The sequence below is a fragment of the Psittacula echo genome (assembly GCF_963264785.1).
Source record: "Psittacula echo genome assembly, chromosome: Z".
Lineage (NCBI taxonomy): Eukaryota > Metazoa > Chordata > Aves > Psittaciformes > Psittacidae > Psittacula > Psittacula echo.
In genome coordinates, this window is record NC_137742.1 from 90,897,827 (window position 1) to 90,916,049 (window position 18,223).

At 38.3% G+C, this 18,223-nt stretch overlaps 1 protein-coding gene across 2 annotated transcripts in view; it reads right to left on the reverse strand.

Annotated features, from left to right (window-relative positions):
- TENT4B (terminal nucleotidyltransferase 4B) overlaps positions 1-18,223 on the reverse strand; it is a 50,102-nt gene that overhangs the window by 8,049 nt on the left and 23,830 nt on the right. For both annotated transcript variants that reach the window (XM_080637858.1, XM_080637857.1), the window contains exons 2-7: positions 13,267-13,390; positions 8,065-8,111; positions 6,220-6,340; positions 5,103-5,210; positions 1,805-1,933; positions 333-546 (exon numbers count right to left, since the gene is read on the reverse strand). In XM_080637858.1, coding sequence (XP_080493984.1) covers positions 333-546; positions 1,805-1,933; positions 5,103-5,210; positions 6,220-6,340; positions 8,065-8,111; positions 13,267-13,390 — 743 coding nt within the window. The remainder of the gene's footprint in view (positions 1-332; positions 547-1,804; positions 1,934-5,102; positions 5,211-6,219; positions 6,341-8,064; positions 8,112-13,266; positions 13,391-18,223) is intronic.

The window sequence follows — 18,223 nt, forward strand, 5'->3', positions numbered from 1 at the left end:
TCTTCTCTGAACACCACTTGACTCACCATTCCAGAAGCCACTCAACTGAAGCCAACAATCAACCTTAATGTAAAGGTAATAGTACAGAATGAAGTCACTTGCATTTATGTAACACTGACTGCAGCACAGGCATGTTCTGGGATGACACTGTAACTTTTACTAGGAATGTGTCTTAAAGAACACTGTTGTTTTCCACGTCCATCATGTCCAAAGACATGAATGAGGTGTTTCTGTTTGGTTTTTGGTGGTCACTCTACTATTCTTTAACTCCTCTGGATTAAATATTCCCCTGATTTTTTCTTAGTATGTTAACTGTTGGTTTATGAGGATACCTGGCTGTAACGGATCTTCAATATACAGCATCGACGGCCTGTAGCCATCCAGCATGCTTTTTTGCACTTCATCCTTGGCAACGTAGGAGCCACCATCCTTTATTCGGATTCCAGTCTTCAGATAATTGAAGTGACGTCCATATAATTCAAAAAACTCTATTAAAAGAACACCATAGTTGGCATTCGGCATACAGGCATCTTCCCTGGGATGCAGCTATTTAGAGGAGAGAAAAAAATCATTTTCTTCAGACTTTAAGTTTCAAGTGCCTTTAAGTGCCTTTGCTTTGTCACAACAAGCATGTCTAAATACAGTAAAAAATAATAAAACCAGAATATATAAACCAAACTTGTCTAAGTACACTATTTTCCTTGATAAAGCAGTTTTAAATCTTTAAAACAAGATGCTACCAAAACCGTCATAAACTAATTACCTCTTAAAAATAAGGCTGTCAAGTATTAATGTTTTCGTATTTGAACTTTCAGTTCAGTAAGTGAACATCCAGCACTAACAGCAGGGTTCTTGTAAAAAACAAATGTATTTGCACTTCACAGACCTGGGTTTGCAATACAAATACAGGCGTTAACATTCACAGCTATAGAAATTATCCTCTCTCCTGTTAGCTATGCAACTTGAAGGATTATAAACACAACCCGTTCATAATTTTAACTGGTAAAAAACCTGACTGCTTTTTTTGCAGAGCACATGGAGATGCTATTAGTCAATATAAGAAAAAATTGGAGATGGGAGAAATTTTGGTTTCTTTCAAAAAGATAAGCCTCTGTTCCTTATTTCTTTTTGAGCTCGGCAGACAACTGCACAAGCACTCAGCAAACACTAAGCTCCAGCTCAAGGCTCAGGTTGAAAAGTAACTACAATCTGGAAAGTACAGACATACACATGTACAGATGAAGTTACACAACAGCATCTAACACAAGAACAAGGCTGACAAAGCCAGAACTCAGCTACTTCATATTTCTACGATATTTTTCTCCCGCAGGCACAACGATATAGATTTAGCTCATGCATTTTGTTCTCTTAGACATAAGAGAAAGTTGTAAAACATGTTTATTTGGTATTGCCTTAAAAACCTAGGCAAACTAGCAAAATTCTGCTATTAATTTGTTAAAGCACACCCAGGGTGTTAGACCTGGAAAACAAGCGTTATAAAGAACAGCTGCATCTAACAGAAACCTGCTTGAACCAGCTCGGTCCAAATAAATCATACAATAGTCAAGTTATTTTACCATGAATGTATGCCTGGTACTGATACACCAATGGATGTTCCAAACACCTCTAATACCAAAAATACCAGTATGGGAGAAAGAAGGCAGGTGGAATGCGTCTATTTTTAAACAAAGAGAGGGTGCAAAACCAGGATAGTGTGGATGATTAAACTGAAGGGTTGATCAAATTCTTTCTTAACGTTATATCCTTTTGCTCCAATGGCATCAACAGATTTCATTAAGCTTACCTGAAGGAAGCTGACAGCCATTAAAAAAAGACTATAAGAACCGATTCCCCCTGTAAATACTTCATTAAGGTCCCTCTGCAATAGGAACTGTTTCAATACTAAAACTAGATACGGTAACACAGGGTATTTCTGAAAGAGAAAAGCAAAGGTGTTAGGATACTGATGCATATATACAACTGCTGCTAAGAAAGCATATCGAAGCTATCTGTTACATTACATCTCAAAGCTAAGTATAATTCTGATTTATCATTTTTAGTACCAGGGAGAAGCCAAGTGCTCTGACTGTGGTCACTACAAGTATTTTACTTCTTCAACTCCAGTGGCAGATACTAACAACAGAAAAAAAGTTACTGCTATTCATAAAATCAGAATGATTTTGTTAGATGATATGAATACATTTGATTTTCTCAAATTGAAATGAAAAGGAAAGCAAAGGAAGAACTGTGGAGATATCTATGTCTGTAGCAAAACCTTCCTGCCACAACCAAGCTGATATCCCACAGTGGGCTGGAACTTCTGTCCTGCAAATTCGTCAGATGTCCAGAATTCAAAACAGTTCTTCAAAATTACTACACCCAGATAACACTTTTGGAGGAGCCAAATACCTACCTTTAGGTACCTGGTCCTTCAATAGGTTTGTCAGCATGGATTTCCTTAGAGATGTGCATACGCTGCACGTGTGGAGAACATGGACCTTTTGGGCAGCAGGGGAGGCTGGGGCTCACCTGCACTCTGAACACCCCCTCACAAGGTAGGGGAAAAAGCAGCTCAATAGTATCATTCCTGTTAGCAACACAGAGCTAAGAAGTTCTTTACTTTCAGGGAAGATATGTGGATCATGGTATCTGTGATTGCAAAAGATTAAAGGGAAATTGGAAATTTCTCCAAGATCAAATCTGCACAAGTCTTATGGAGAGTATCAGGAGCCCTATTTAACTGAAGATCCCAAGATCAGTTTTTGAACTATTAAGAATTTAGAGTCACAAGCTGGGATGTTGACTATACCTGTATATTCAGAGATGGGATTTTTCTCAGGAAACTGCAAACCCTTAATTAAGGCTTCAGCCATCTTAAACTTCCCAAATAAACTGGATTAACAGAAATAAGTATTTTCAAGGGTAATACTGAACACGACACCTCTATTAGGTAATTCAAAGTAATGTGGGACAAAATAAGAACCAAGAGAATGCCCTGCAAGTGTTTCAGAGAGAGATCCTCAAGAACACCACTGTGTTGGTGACACAACACAGCTGAGTGCCACCTCTGTCCACACGTAGGCCATCTGTCACCCATGCTCAAGGCCAGCTCTAGTGCGGCACAATGGCACAGCCTTGGCTTGGGCTGCTCGGAAAATAGCCCTGTGGAAACCCTCTTTGGGAATCCCTCCACCAGCTGCTTTTCATCTCTGCTGCTCCCCTGGTGTCTGCCAGAGCCATGCTGCTGTGCACTGATGCTTATCCTGACCCTAATGACTGACCTGGTGTCCTTAGCCTCAGCCTCCTCACTGGAAAACTGTCTACCAGCCACTGACCAGCCTGTGAGCTGACCCCAACTACTGTCACCAGATCTGCTCTGTTCCTCAGGTACCATGGGACTGCACTCCTTCCCCATGCCTGCCCAGCTGCCACTCACAGCTCCCACTCCCTCCCCAGGCGCACAGCCTGCTCTCACCATGCCAAGGCCAAAGGATCTCTAATGAGTTACAAATAACCAGGGCAAAAGGAACACATTAACACACTTCTCTTGTCAAGTGCACAAAAATGCTTTCAGACTCTTAAGAGAAGACTATCTCCTCTCTTGAAATTAAGGGGCACATAGGATATTTTGGGCAAGCAGACAGGGCCTTATGGACTTACTTAAGAAGAAACGTATGTGCAGAATGTAACAGAAATACAGCCCCTGTGCTGTGGCAGAAAACCAAATACAGATTGCCTGTCTACCAGAAGGCAATGCGACAACTCACAGAATGTAAAAAATGAAGTTAGCTGCCAAGTTCCAGGTATATATCCTAAGACAGAGAATCTGGGAATCTTCTTTCCCCAGCAAGGAGCTACATAGCACAAAACTACAGGTCTTGACTTAGCAGCAAAAGGTTGGCCAACACAATCAACTTCTGTCCATCACAGAGACGCTGAGAGAAGGAAGGTCTCTGGACCCACCCCACCCTCTTACTCTGAACATGGGTGCAAGAGGCCTCATCAGCACAAGGTTTATGTATGAGCACACAGGTGAGACTATGCAGACAAGAACTCAAGACTATTCTACTGAAACTAAGGACAGAGGTTTTTCTCCTGTGTCCTTCTACAGGTTAAAGAAACAGATGCTGTAAGAAGCAAACCGAGCTACTTTCATACTTGCTTCTAATCATACATAAAGGAACTGAAGATTAACAAGTTGAAGGCTGCACATTCAACTCATCACCAACTGAAAATCCCTCCCAGTTTAGAAGACCTATCTCTACTCAATGACATTATTAAAGCAGATGTACATGATTTCTAACCCTTAAGACTGAAAGAGAAGTAATTGCTTTATCCAGATTTATGGAGTTTTATGAAGGAGTTTTACATGTTCAACTATTGAAAAACTTTCGATTGTCCTGCTGTCATTAGTTTGGTTAAAAACCCCAAAGTTAGTAGTAGAACAGTAATACCTACACACTGAAGTAAGGCTGAACTGCACTTCATCTCCCTACACAGAACATGAAAATCCAAGAGAAACTTTCTACTGCTTCTATATTTGCTACAGTGTCCCTATACACTGAATAGCAGAACGGAAAGAAAATAGTGTAATGATCCTTCAAAACTTTAAATAAAAAAGCACATTAATGCTAACACAATGACCCCCTATACTAAACAAAAATAACTGTAACGTATCTATGATACATGTATTAGTGACTCCCTGAAAAATGACTCACTAAATTTAACTTATTCTACTTTATCAGCATTTGTATGCTGAAATAATATTAATTCCAGAACAAGATTATTCCTCCTTTCTCAGCAATGCATGGTTATTACTAGTTTTAAGTTCAATGAACCACAGTTAAAGCAGAATATTTAAGACAGGTATTAGTGCATTTTCTGTAGTCCCTGTACCATTAAAACTTCTCAGTATTTTATACATTACTATCTTCATGCCTTTCAGGGCAAAATATCTAAAACCTAAGAACATCACAGAGTAGCAGCAGACCACAAAAATAACAGAGTGAATGTGTATCTCTAGTCAGGATGCAGTCAAAGTAAAACATAAAATCAAGTCAACAAATATTCATCTCTGTAGCTCTATTACAGTGTTGCCTAACCTTGATAAAATCTTTGATGAGCTGGGCTGCTTTAACCCCATTCTGTACATTAAAGCTTATATCAACTTTTACTTCAGTGAAGGAATCTGTCAGTTTAATAATTGGTACCTGCAAAAGAAAACCACGTTAAGTCAACACAGATTTCCAAGACACATTTGGTTTCATTCACACTTATATGCAACAGTGAAACTGAAACATTTTATGACTTTGTGGAGAGAAATCAGGACTCCTGTCTATTTATGAAGTCGCTCTCTTTGCCGATCTGTTTACATCAACTTTACTTTTCTAACTCATAAATGCCATTTTCAATTTACTATCTTGCTTAACAGAATGTAACACTTTAAAGTGATTAATTTCATATTGGTTTTAATCAGCTCCTGGTGCAGCAGCGCAGTTCTAGAGGGAAAAACAAACACCAGAGGGAGACAAACACTTAAGAAATGAAGATAAATGGCAATAGATACTCTTAATAAAATACACACTCATGTGTCATTGTGGGTCATTGATTCCTCATCAAAATTATCTTCAGACAAGAAGCACAAGATACTGAGAGCGCTCTGACACATCTCCACGAGTAGTTTCCAAATTACCTCTCTGTTAATAACAGCCATCAATTAGACACCTCTTTTAACCGCAACACATTTATCATCTTAGAACTAGCAAAAGGTAGGAAGTTATAATGGAATTAATCCTATCCTGTGCAAGGCATACTATCACATAAAGCTGTACTTACACTTCTATGTAAAATGTATTATGTTTGCTTCCTTACCATAAGAAAAATTAATTTACTCATGTACAAACTAAGTTCAGAAATTCACAAGTTTAATCACATTAATTCACAACAATGACTAATAGAGTCTCACTTAAAAGCAAGTGTATGTTGTGTAGTATGAAAAATCACATTTTCCCCAAAAGACGAAATGCTTCTGTTGGAGCACTATCAAGTTGGTATTTTTTTGAGTAATAAAAACTGTATGAAGTAAAAAGGCTCTATTGGTTCTACCTTGTATTTATATATAAAATAGTTTCTGCTTATGAAAAAATAATCCTTTTAACCAAGATATTTTATTAGACATTTAGCTTAGAAAAAGGAAATACCCTCTTCCCCCAAACTTACAGTTGCTTTATCTAAAACCTTTACTGAGTTTTCATCTGCTACATTGTGCTTTCTAAGAGCTTCTTCCAACGTCCAAAGAGGTAATGTCTCCCACTTTCCAAACACAACTAAATCAATATCACTGAAATAGAAAGAAAATAGATTTATTCAAAGACCAATACACTTAAAAGATGAACAGCTGACATCCACACATAACTAGAATAAAGTGACCAAATGTAGCTTAGCTAAATAATTTATTCTTAATTTTCTGAAGAAAGAGGAGGGGATGAACTCTTACACCTGGAGAACTACAGAACATTTCAGATTACCAAGGGAGGGGACAGACACACACATAAACCACGTGGGCTGCAAAGCCCAAGATTAGTCTCTTCAGGCTACTCTGTCAGCAGAAAGGGATCAGCTTCTCCGGAGTGATTCTGAGCAAGACATTAACTTGTTGTGGAGCACCACCTCTGGGCTGTATCAATCAGTAATGCTGATTTAACAGCGTGTAACTGAAAGGGAAAGTCCTGTTCCCCATCCTCTGCTCCCAGATGCATGGCCCAGTCTCCTCCTTTGCTGTACGTCTGGTGTTTATCTAGTCCACAGCAAATCAACTTAATGGGTCTGGTCAGAAACCAACTCCCCATCCCTAAGAAACCTGCAAAACACTTTGAGGTAATTTCCTGCCTCTTTGCATCTCAAAGTTGGTTTTCTGGGTGATCAGAACACCAGCCAGCACATGGCACGCAGCTGGCCTGTACTACCAAAAACAGGCAGCAGTGAAGGAGAGAGGAAAATGTGGCAACTTTGACTTCAGGAAGCAACAAGCTGTAAAGTAAGATCAAACCATCTAATTAACTTCATTCATTAACTCAGCTCCCTGAAGAGGTGTCTTAATCCCACTACACTTCCTCCCTGTGCACATACATACCCATCTGACTATGCAGAGAGCTGACATCCTATTTCAATGCCTGAACTCAGATCCAAAAGGTGACTGTGAGGGCCACTGTGAGATCTTGAGCTCTCTCATTTTGCTACCCAATTTCTTTGATTTCCCCTGCTTGTTTGGGAACACAAAGGAGGCAAGTATATAACCCTGCAGCTATACGAGCAGGCCACTTTAGTGACACAGAAAACTGTGCAACAGGTAACACCAGAAAAATTATAACACTTTTTCCCCCAACAGATTCCACAGGTCTGCTGATTCACAGACAACACTGCTTTAACAACCTCAAAGAAACCACATCTGCAGCAGATGAAATACCTCTTGCCAACAAGCAGTGTCAGCAGTTCAGCTGCATACCAATTAGCTAGCAAGGGTAGGCAGCACTCAGCCAGCTGCAGAAAACTATGTTCAAAACCTGCTTGGAGAACATGAAATGCTGCTGGACGCTTCTCTTCTAAACTAAATTGGTGTTAAACCCACTACTGATGCTAAGAGTTAACAACAACAGACATTTCTCTGATGCATACCAATACAGAAAAAGCAGCTCTGTTGTCACCTTGAGCATAAATATGCTTGCAAAATAACACAGAGATCCAGCAGGAAAACAACCCTGTGCCCAAACCTTCAATATCAGCTTAAGTAAAAGGATATTAGGCAAAATATAACATGGAATAACAGAATAAAAACCACACTATAGGTCTTTCACCAAAACGTGCAAAACCTATATAGCCACAGTTATTACAATTAACAGTCTTAATTTTTCTATGCACTTCGCAAAGTACTAATAGCTTAACACTTTCTTAATATAACAAGTATACACACAAGTAACATGGATATTGGGAGATAAGTCCCTACAGATAAAGGTTTGACAGGTTATCTTTTCTCTTGTACAGAATTTATACTGAAAAATTACTGACCTTGTAGGTAAATATAAACCAGTTTTGAAGCTTCCAAATATCTGCACCTGAAACATAAGAACAGGATATATGAAAACAAATTGTCAGGCTTCAGAAGACAAACAAGTTCTATTAAATTGCTTGTAAAGGCCGTTTATTGCTACCCTCCATTGGTAGATTTTGGTATTGCTAACAGGCACATTATAAACAGGAGTACTCTTTTCTGCTAAAGCGTTCACATCTTCAGCGCATTTAAATCACTGATCTTCATTGTTATTACCCATGAAACATTAATAATTTTGACTTTTCTATTACAAAACCTTCTTCTAATATAAAAAATTTCACCATGACTCAATTTAGCAAAAATCCATAACCCAAAAGACTTAAAACACTTTAGAATGATAGAACACTAAAAAACCCCAGTATCAGTTCAATTTATTTTTTGCTTTCATATGTCAAAGTATACCCTTCAGTTTTTAAACACATTTTCTAAGTTTAATATATTTCCAATGCTTTGCATACTAAAAAAAATTATATCACAATCCATGTTTTTCTGAATCACAGATCAAGTAGCACAACTCTCTTTATTTCTGCTTAAACAACAAACAAAAAATGTTCCAGAGAGTTTTACATCCTCCAGATTTATTATGCTGGATTTTTACTAGAACTGGAGGTTTAAATAAGGAGGTTTCCATTGTAAGCTGTCCGAAACCACATTCTCATTAACTTAGCCAAGCCTCGCAGGGAGGTCGGACTCATGTGCTAAGTCTCAAAGGGGGACTGGTGAGACTTCGAAGTGCAAATATCTACACATTCGGACTAATTTTCAACCAGTCTTCCGATGTGTTTCCTGGAGCCACTGTACAGACTTGTGTATTCTGCTTTAATGAGTCTCATGCACTATTTTGACTGCCACCTATGTGAATGTCAAGTGACCCACTTCTTATGTTTTTCCCCTTCGGGATAAGAAAAAGGGAGAGATGGGAAAAGATAATGTTTTGCAAGTAAATGTTTTGGTACTTTAGTAGACTAGGAAGCAGTTTGAGTGCTTCCTCTTGATTATTTTACATTGCTTAACTCTTCTTAATCCCTCAACTCATCCCCAACAGAAAGCACATGCTGGCAGTAATTTCAATGTTGAAAGTTCTCAGCTTCTCAAACTAGAAAAGACTGCAAGAGATGCCACAGAACTACAGCATCAATATTGTACTAGATCTTGACAAAAGCATAAAGGCATCACAGAGCTAAGAAAGTAATAATAATTATTATTACTATTTTAAATTCAGGATAATAGTAAAAGCATTCCCTGTAAAACTGTTTGGGTTCAGTCAAACCAGGATTTATTTGGCCACCAAAAATATCTGTGGATATGTGGAAAAGTGCTTTTCCACAACCAAACAACCACTGATGGGTTTGGAAAAAATAAATGTCTTTTCACATTTTTAAACAAAATAGTGTGCTCAGCTGAACAGCAAAGAGAGCCTTTACCGAATAAACAATCCCAAAAGTATTCATAAACTTACTGATTCAACATATATGACCTTTACGGAAAGGAATGAGACAACATCTGCTGTTGTACAATAATTTAGAGTATGAGAAACACTGAATTATCATAAAAGAAACTCGCACCCACACTTCAATGCCTCTCTGATCTGATCTGGAAAGATGGAAGAGGAAGAGTGAGGAAATCAGAAGAGAACCATTAAAGGATTTTGACTTACAGAATTGGTATTTAAACTGTTGAAGCTCTGTAGCCACATACATATCTAAAGCATCCCAAATACAGGACACTGTCATGATCTGAGAGACCTGAGAATTAGTTTAGTAATGTGCCAACACTGCCAATTATAGTTCTATTCTACATGGACAGAGATATGTATTTGCATTCATAAGATTACTTAAGACTTCACAGAACTATAACGGACTCCTTCTGCTCCTGTATGTTATTGTTACTATTTATCCTACATTTCTTCAATCTTACTCATATTAAATTCCAAAGATCCTGAAGGAGCTTTAATTACAAGCGTGTGTCCAAGTATGTCCTCACGATGAATAACAGAGCTTGGAAACCCACAAAAGCTTGGAAAGTCCTTGCTACCAAAGTCCCTCCATCAAAACAAAACAAAACAAAATCTATCCATATCCAATTTAGATTTCCCTTTCTTCTACATAATTAGGTAGAATTTTCCAAAGTCTGTCAAATTAAATAGAGCTAAACTTTCTGCTTCTATTTCCAATGATAGTATTTTCACAGTTGCGGAGTGTGACGCATGCCACATTATGTCTTTTCAGATCTATGACGCTACATAATATTCAGACACAAAGCTGAGGACATTATGACAAACATATCCTAAATTCCACTGTATAGCTACTTATTTGTTCAATAGTCAAACTTTCATATTCAATTGGTCAAAAACCTTTGTCTTAAAATGCTTTCTTTCAATGTTTTGGGCTGTTCAGTTTCAGCGTAATTAAAGCTTTTCTTACGGTCAGAGCCTTGCTGATGCCAAGAACAGTTCTCACTTAGTAGGAATGTTTCCTTCTAAGCACATTCCCTTGAGTAAGAGAGCAAATGACACAATTGCTAACTTCTGTAAATAAAGTAGCAGCTTAGGATACCTAGTTTTACCTTCTCTCCATGTGCTTTTTCAGCCTTTTCCTAAGTGGAACAGGAAAAAGAAGTACGTGCACAGACACATACCACACACTCACTGTAGTCTATATGTTTAAATTCATGAAGCCTGGTTTTCATTTTCCTTGATATCTGATTTTTATAAAGCCTGTCTTACCTATGTGTTTAGTGAGAAATTACAAACTGAATGTGTATGTTTAACTTATGAGTTTATTTTAGCTGGATTAATTGCACCTATGACTCAAAATGAACAGCTTAAACATTAACTTACCACTTTACACTACAGCTAAAGGTGAGGACATTGGACCAGATAACATTTTACCTTCTCAGAGCATGTACTCAACACTTAAATCTTACAAGTAGCTAAACCAACACAATTTCCAAAAGGTTAGTGATTAACTCAAGTAACTGAAAAATTATAAAACATTGTCAAAGTCGAACACAGTTGACTTCAGCAGTTCAGTTTCCAACCAGATCTATAAAGTAAGTATTAGAAAAATAACGTTACAGTAATTTCCAGATTGTCACCTGGTGTGCTGTGTCACTGTTCAGTTCCTTTCTACCCTCCAGAAAATGGAAGGGCATATAAGAGGAGAATTCTCCCTCAACATAACAGTAGCACACAAAATGAATTTAGGCTCTGAAGAGCAGGTACTGACTTGAGAAAAACTGGCATGTTCTTGCTCTCGATCATTTTCAAGAACAGAAAAAAAAGAGGGTCATGGCAGTTTTAATTCACAGTAATTGAAAAGTGAACCTCAGTTTTCAGCTACATGGGTTATGCTTCCTCTCAGTTACTTTACAGCTAAGCCCCAGAGGTCAGCTGTCACTTGTGGCAGGGCTTGTAATTTGCTTCCTCCTCGTCAAGGGACTATAGCAACAAAAAAGTTTCATTAGCTTTAGGAAAGACTATTTCCTCAAGACCCAAAGTCTTATATATATAAAACCCCATTATTTTAATACAAAAGACCTAGCTTTTACAGATCAAGAGTGTCCTACAAACAGTATCTCTGGAAGCATTAAGTTCTTGTGCCCTATTCAAAGTGTCGCTGCTAACAAAGAAAGATCCCCTGGTAGCAAACTCATTTACCCCATTACATTAGTTAAGTCTGCAGCACACAAACATGTCTAGGAAATAATATCAGTCTTCTCCTGGCTGAAGCAATTAGCTATCGTGGTGGAATCTCCTGTTACTTTGGCAGGGTGTATCAGAGCAAGCACTATTTTCTACTCAGGCAGTTTCCTATACTATCGCTTGTTAAACAGGCAGCCCAATATTCCTGCTCTTGATTAGAGTTTGAACACTGTTTCACTGGGTTAGAGGAGAGCTATACAATAGCTGTGAGATACGCTGAAGTCTCTTACACAGTTTCCGTGGAAATGTTACTGTTTTACTCAATGAAAAAAATTACCAGATACGTGTTGCACTGAATATATGTACGTCCATATGATCCATCACTAATACGTTGACTGTAACATGGATCACCTTGAAAATGTATTTTACACACAAAACTACCAACCACATACATATAGTTCAGAAAGAATTCCTATTCTGTCATATTCTGCCAATTTCTAAAAAAAAACATTCCAAACAAAAGGCTAAGAAGATCTGAAATGAATAGTAGGCTCAAGTTGCTCATGTCAAAGCACTATCTTTAACATGGGCAGGATCAAAGAGCATTTCTTATACTAAGATTCTGCTGTCTGAATTTGGTTTGCTATTCCAGCTAATAAGTCCTTATTTTCCATTATTGTTATCTACAGATAAGATGACTACAGCTATACATCTCCATTCTGAAAATGAACATCATGTTAGTGGAGGGATACAATTGAACTAGATGCAATTATGCTAAAAATCCAACTGTGTGCCCATAAAATCATGTCGAGTTGTAAAAGCAACTTCTCCAGCTTCTCTTTAATCCAACCTTTTCATAGCTCCACACAGGAGAAACTTGTTTCAACTGAATGAAGTACTAACAAAACCCTATCTTCAGTGGAAAGAGGCATTCCAGATTTTAAGCTCAATACAACAGACCTACAGATCACAAACTTGTTTTTCCTGTACAAAAAAACTGGTTCCTTTAAATTTGTAAGATGTCAATTTAGTTTAACTGCCTATTAAAAATAGCATGGTCTATGTAACACGGCATTGCTGGCATTCCAGCTTAATAGACTATTCAAGACCACAGGTCTTTGGACTAGAAGCCCTGCTACTAGCAGAGGGATGACTTTCGTAAGATATGTATGTTTTTAACACAATACTTTACAAGCATTCATGACTCGTATGTTCCCATTAATTTTAGTAAATAAATATTCATGAGACTAAGTGTAGCCATACCTTATGAGCTTTCTTTGACTACAGCAGATCTAGACTGTCTTTGCTCCTACGTGTGACAGAAAATGTTGACCTGTATTACCCCAGGAAAAAAGATCATCTCTCTCATTTGACCAGACATCCTTTTGTTGTTAGGTTGTTGGTGTTTTGTTTTGTTTTAAATATGGAAAAATAAACAGTATTTTCATTATTCAATACTTCATGAAGTAAACAGGCATAAAACACTTATTAAAAACCAGAACAGTGTCCCACTCACATCTGCATTAGGCCAGAGCTCTTTTATAACGTTTTCTATCCTGTTCACCACTTCCATCCGCATTCTTTCTTCTTCAGGTCTGGGAGACATGTACTTATAGAAGTCAATGATTTCTTCATGAAGACTAAGAAAGGGAAAAAACAAAAGAACAGAAAGTCATGAAAAAACCCCACAGGAGACTGAAACAGCAACTACTCCACTCAAACACTCTTTTTAAGCTCCTAGTTACCTATCTAGCTAAGGGGCAGTTCAAGAGTAGCACACAATTAAAAAAAAAAAACAAACAAAAAAAACCAAAAAACGAAAAAAGAACCAACAACAGGTTCACAACACTTCCCAATGTTTAATTTCCTGTTAGTTTCTTGTGCCATAGGTCAATATTGCACTGCACTTGCTAAAAGCGTGGAAGCAAATCTAAATCCGAGAGCCTTCAATTCACACTGAAAGTCACACTCTGATTTTACTGCCAGCACAACACAAAAATGGTTCAGTCCTCAACTCTTGAATGCAGCTGCAAGCACCGAGTACACGCTTTATTTAAACACGAGGTTTTCAGCCAACGCTTCCTAGTCAGCCCTTGGCACCAGCTAGAGAGTTTCAGGCATCAGTCTGTTCAGTACCAAGCATTTAAAAAGTTGATAGTAATTGTGCCAGTACTAGAGCTGGGAAACTGCTTCTTTTACCCCTTAAAGACACATAAACTAGAAAGCCACTCTCCCCCCACAACAAGAAAATAAGTACTACACACACAGCAGTGGTGGCTCAGAAGCTTGACTGATAGACAGTTAACCCATATATTTTACAATTACCATATTTGATGTCAGTCATTAAGTTGTGTTTAGATTACCTGTGATTACAGCTGAAATAAAAACGTCTTCATACAGCACCACAAATTTCTATGTTTCCATAATATCATAAACACATCATTTTGACTAACAATGCATTTAGAAAAACAGACACAACCCTTTAATTTCAGCCACAGAGTAGCTAAATTAATTTCATCTGTTTCCCGCAATGACCATTACAGTAATAGCCAGTTGTTTTTTAGAAATGTATTGTTTCTAGTTACCAAGTACAACTGCATCTCTTCTTAAAGCTCTGAGGGACCATCAGAAGAGAGCAATTTATTAAGAACAAGCCCTTAGATGATATGTGGAATCTAATACTTCCCTACTGCATACACAAATAAATCAAATGTTAGTAACTGGATGTTGAATATAGGTGTTAACAAAACATTAAAATATCTAAAAGTTGTATTTAACAGTGTCAGGGTAGGGACAGAACTCAACCCATCCGCATTATGTTCTTCAATACTGCAGCATTATGAACAACGCAAGCATCTTTCAGAGACAGAGGAATAAAATATTTACATTACTTTGTGCTGAGCATTTATTGGAATCTTCCTCCCACACAGTTAGAAGAATAGTCATAAAAGCCTAGCATCGTGTCCATCACCACAGTTATCTATAGCTAACACAAAGAGAAAAAGCTCTGAGAGAGCTCCTTCAAAGCGAAATCCAGACAGATACTCAATTTAGACAGCAAAATCAACCTTTGAAGAAGCTTCTCCTCTGACACTTACAGAAGAAGCCTTACAAACACTTAAACTAAAAACTAACATAAAACCACCCCCCAGACAATCTGCAAAAATGCAAGCTGACATCTTCCTCCTCCCCTCTTACTGCCACACAGGCACCATGCCCTGTTCACACATATAACCTCAGGTACCACAAGGATGTTCTGAACAACGCAGCTGCAATATTCACACCAGTAAATGCTGTAAATGCTGTTTTCAGCATTTACTTTGATATTGCTAGGAAATTTCTCACTTCCTCCTAGGGCTGCTTTCTTGTTTTTCCTTGGAAGCTTACAACCTGGGGCTAATGTGCACATTCCACACCACCACTGCCACCCCTTAGAGGGACACTGTCTCTCTGCCTTTGGTTTCTCAGCCATCTCCTGTTCTTCTATTCTTCGCTGCTATTCACATGTTGAATAGCAACTTGAATAGCACTTTATGTTGGCACTTAAACCTTCTTACAGCTATCCTCCCCTTGCAAGAACTGAATGCAGAAGTATGTGACAAAGCACAAGCTGCGTACTCCAACAACCAGGTTCACTCTCCATCCCCACAGCAAATAACACACACTGAATTTCTAATATGGTCTCCACAAGCTTGAACATTAACGTAGCATTGAAAACCAGGAGCAATAGGGAAAATAGGCAAAAACCTGATAATCAAACTCAAGAAAACTCAAATTATTTTTCAATTGTAATTTGGTGAACTGGCTTACAGAAAGACCTTGGCTTCCTATCATACATAGCAAACTATTTATGGGTTACATTGTGGGGATTCGATCAAGCTCTGTTTCTGTATCTATTTCTCTGGCCTCGCTGGAACAGACTGGTTACATCCAAAAGGCACAAGGTTAACGCCAGAGCAATGTTTTTAGTAACATAAAATTGAGTGCACACACGCACTGCATGCCATGCAGAGATGCACCACCTTGTCTGAGGGCACTTGACAGCACGTGCTGGGATAATATCAAGGGACTGGCCCTGATGAGAAATTCATGTACGGCACAGCACAAATCCATACTGCCCATCATTAGCAGGCCCAGCTGCTGCTGGGCTTCTGTTCTACTAGAGCTAATTGTTCCCCTGCCCCATATGGGAACTTTGGAAGAACAAGACAATCAGAAATGAGGTCCCCAAAGTGCACAAAGGGCCAAGCCATACAGACACTGCAGTTCTCAGGGCACTTCTCTTTATTAACTCCACTGATACTCTTAATTGAGATAATTTTATCAATTGGTGCATTCTTCAGAAGCACATAAAATAGCGATGTGTTGTCAGGACCAGACGCGTTTCCTTTTATAAACATAAATAATGTATGTCGGCATCTCTTTAAATGGGATCCTTCTTAATCTCAGTCATGTAAAAGCCTTACGGCAAAACAAAGATTTAAGCAGCATGGAAAACCACAGAAACTTACACTACACATGTACTGAGTGTTACTAAACAATGCAGATATAGAAAAGATAAACTTTGCACTTTTTCAATGATAGAAAAAAGGTTTAAAGACTACTACAGAAAGTTCCCATCAGTGCACCAGCTGGAAATACTAGAGACATATCTGTATTTCATTCACTGCTAGGACTGCCTGTGCTGTACAGACCACAGCATGCAGATGGCAGGCAGAAGCCATGAAGGCTCAAAACTACATCTGGAACCATACTTCCCTGTCCGATAATGGCTGCTGCCAAGAAATGAGAGAATGATTAATTAAAGCCAAGCCAAACAGAACTAGCCATATGCAGATTCCAGAGCAGCACAATAAGACTTGGAGGTGTGACTAATTAATGTGGAGTTAACTCAAGCTGTACTGAAGATTGAAACGCAATGTTATTCACTGTCTTAACATCTATTACAGTAGCTGTTTTTCAAAACAATTTGTTTGGATTAATGGAGTCTGTTTATAAGAGTCTCTAGTGGAATTTTATATCTTTAGCCGAAATGCAGATCAAAGAGACTGAGGAGCTATTTTTAGCATCTGAACAGTATTTTATTATTTAATGCCATTACACTCATTAGTTATTTTAGATAAAAGTCCTTAAAAGGAGACTTGATTTTAGAATGGAATTACACTGTAATAAATCTGATTTCACTATGGAGAAATACTTAATTTGGCTTTACAGTCACACTGAAGCATACCAACACCCAAGACCTACTTAGGATGGGTGGAGATAGCTCTCTGCAATATGTAAGAGCATTAGTTTACTGGTTTTATTATAGTAAATAGCTGTATAAGTGGGTCTTTGTTCTGCACTTCAGGATACCTTCACATGTGTGGAAAAGAAAAATAAAACAGTCTCTTTCACTTTATCTGAGTATGTTTTAAAAAAAAGTACTACCTGCACTACACCCTGTTTTCAAGCCTGGATGATTCCATCAGAATTTCACAGACAGAACAGCATTATACAGAGGCCACTAGTTAGTGGATTATAGTGTGTTATGTTCACCTGACAGAGATAGTGATGCCTCATTACAAAATAAATTATGGCTGCAAAAGCTGTAACCATGAGAACTTCCCATCATAACATCACTGAATAGCACAAGGAAGGCAAAGTCTGCTAGGCTTGAGCCATTCAGGTGAAAAGCCCCAGCCTTTGTGCAGATGCAAGCACTACAGAACACAGCACTTTACATTTCTTTCTTAGTTGGATCACACCTTACTTTATTTTGTAGCACAACTTGTGGGCCCTAGATGTGCAACTCAGTTTTCTCAAATGAGTTTACATATATTCAAGACATTTTTATTCTGGAGTATGTATCTTACTGCACCTCTGGCAATCAATTAAAAAATAATCAGGGTGTGAACAAAATGTTATCTCTGTTTTATATGAACAGCATACAGATATGTGGACACCACATACATTTGATCATATACTTTATTTACCTGACACATAAAGCAGCACAACTCGTTATTGCTGCAAACCCAGAACTAGAACCAATAATGAAAAAGGGAGGCACATTGCTTTATGGAACATAACTAAAGATGCTACAAGTTTCACTCCTCTGTACTACTATCCATGCCGTGGACTTCCCCTGCCTGCCCCAAGCAGCTGAGCAGCAGAGCGCAGTCCTACTATGAGCAGCAGCCAGCCAGAGAAAGATAATTCTAACTGCTTTTGCTTACTCACAGGCTAGCAGTGAAGTCTTGCCTTTGCATGCCACCATGCAGTATTATACTAACCAGAACACTCAGTTTTAATTGAAAAACTTCCTGCTTCTGTAGTTCTGGAACTGTGCTATGCTTCCACTTTCCTCTGGCTCTTCTTCACTCTTCATTTCACAGGAGAAATTATGCAGGCACGCATGCTCTAATTTTCTCAGGGTGTTACCCATAGCTTTTGCTCCAGTGGTTAAAAATGACTCGGTGATGACTTTTGCCATC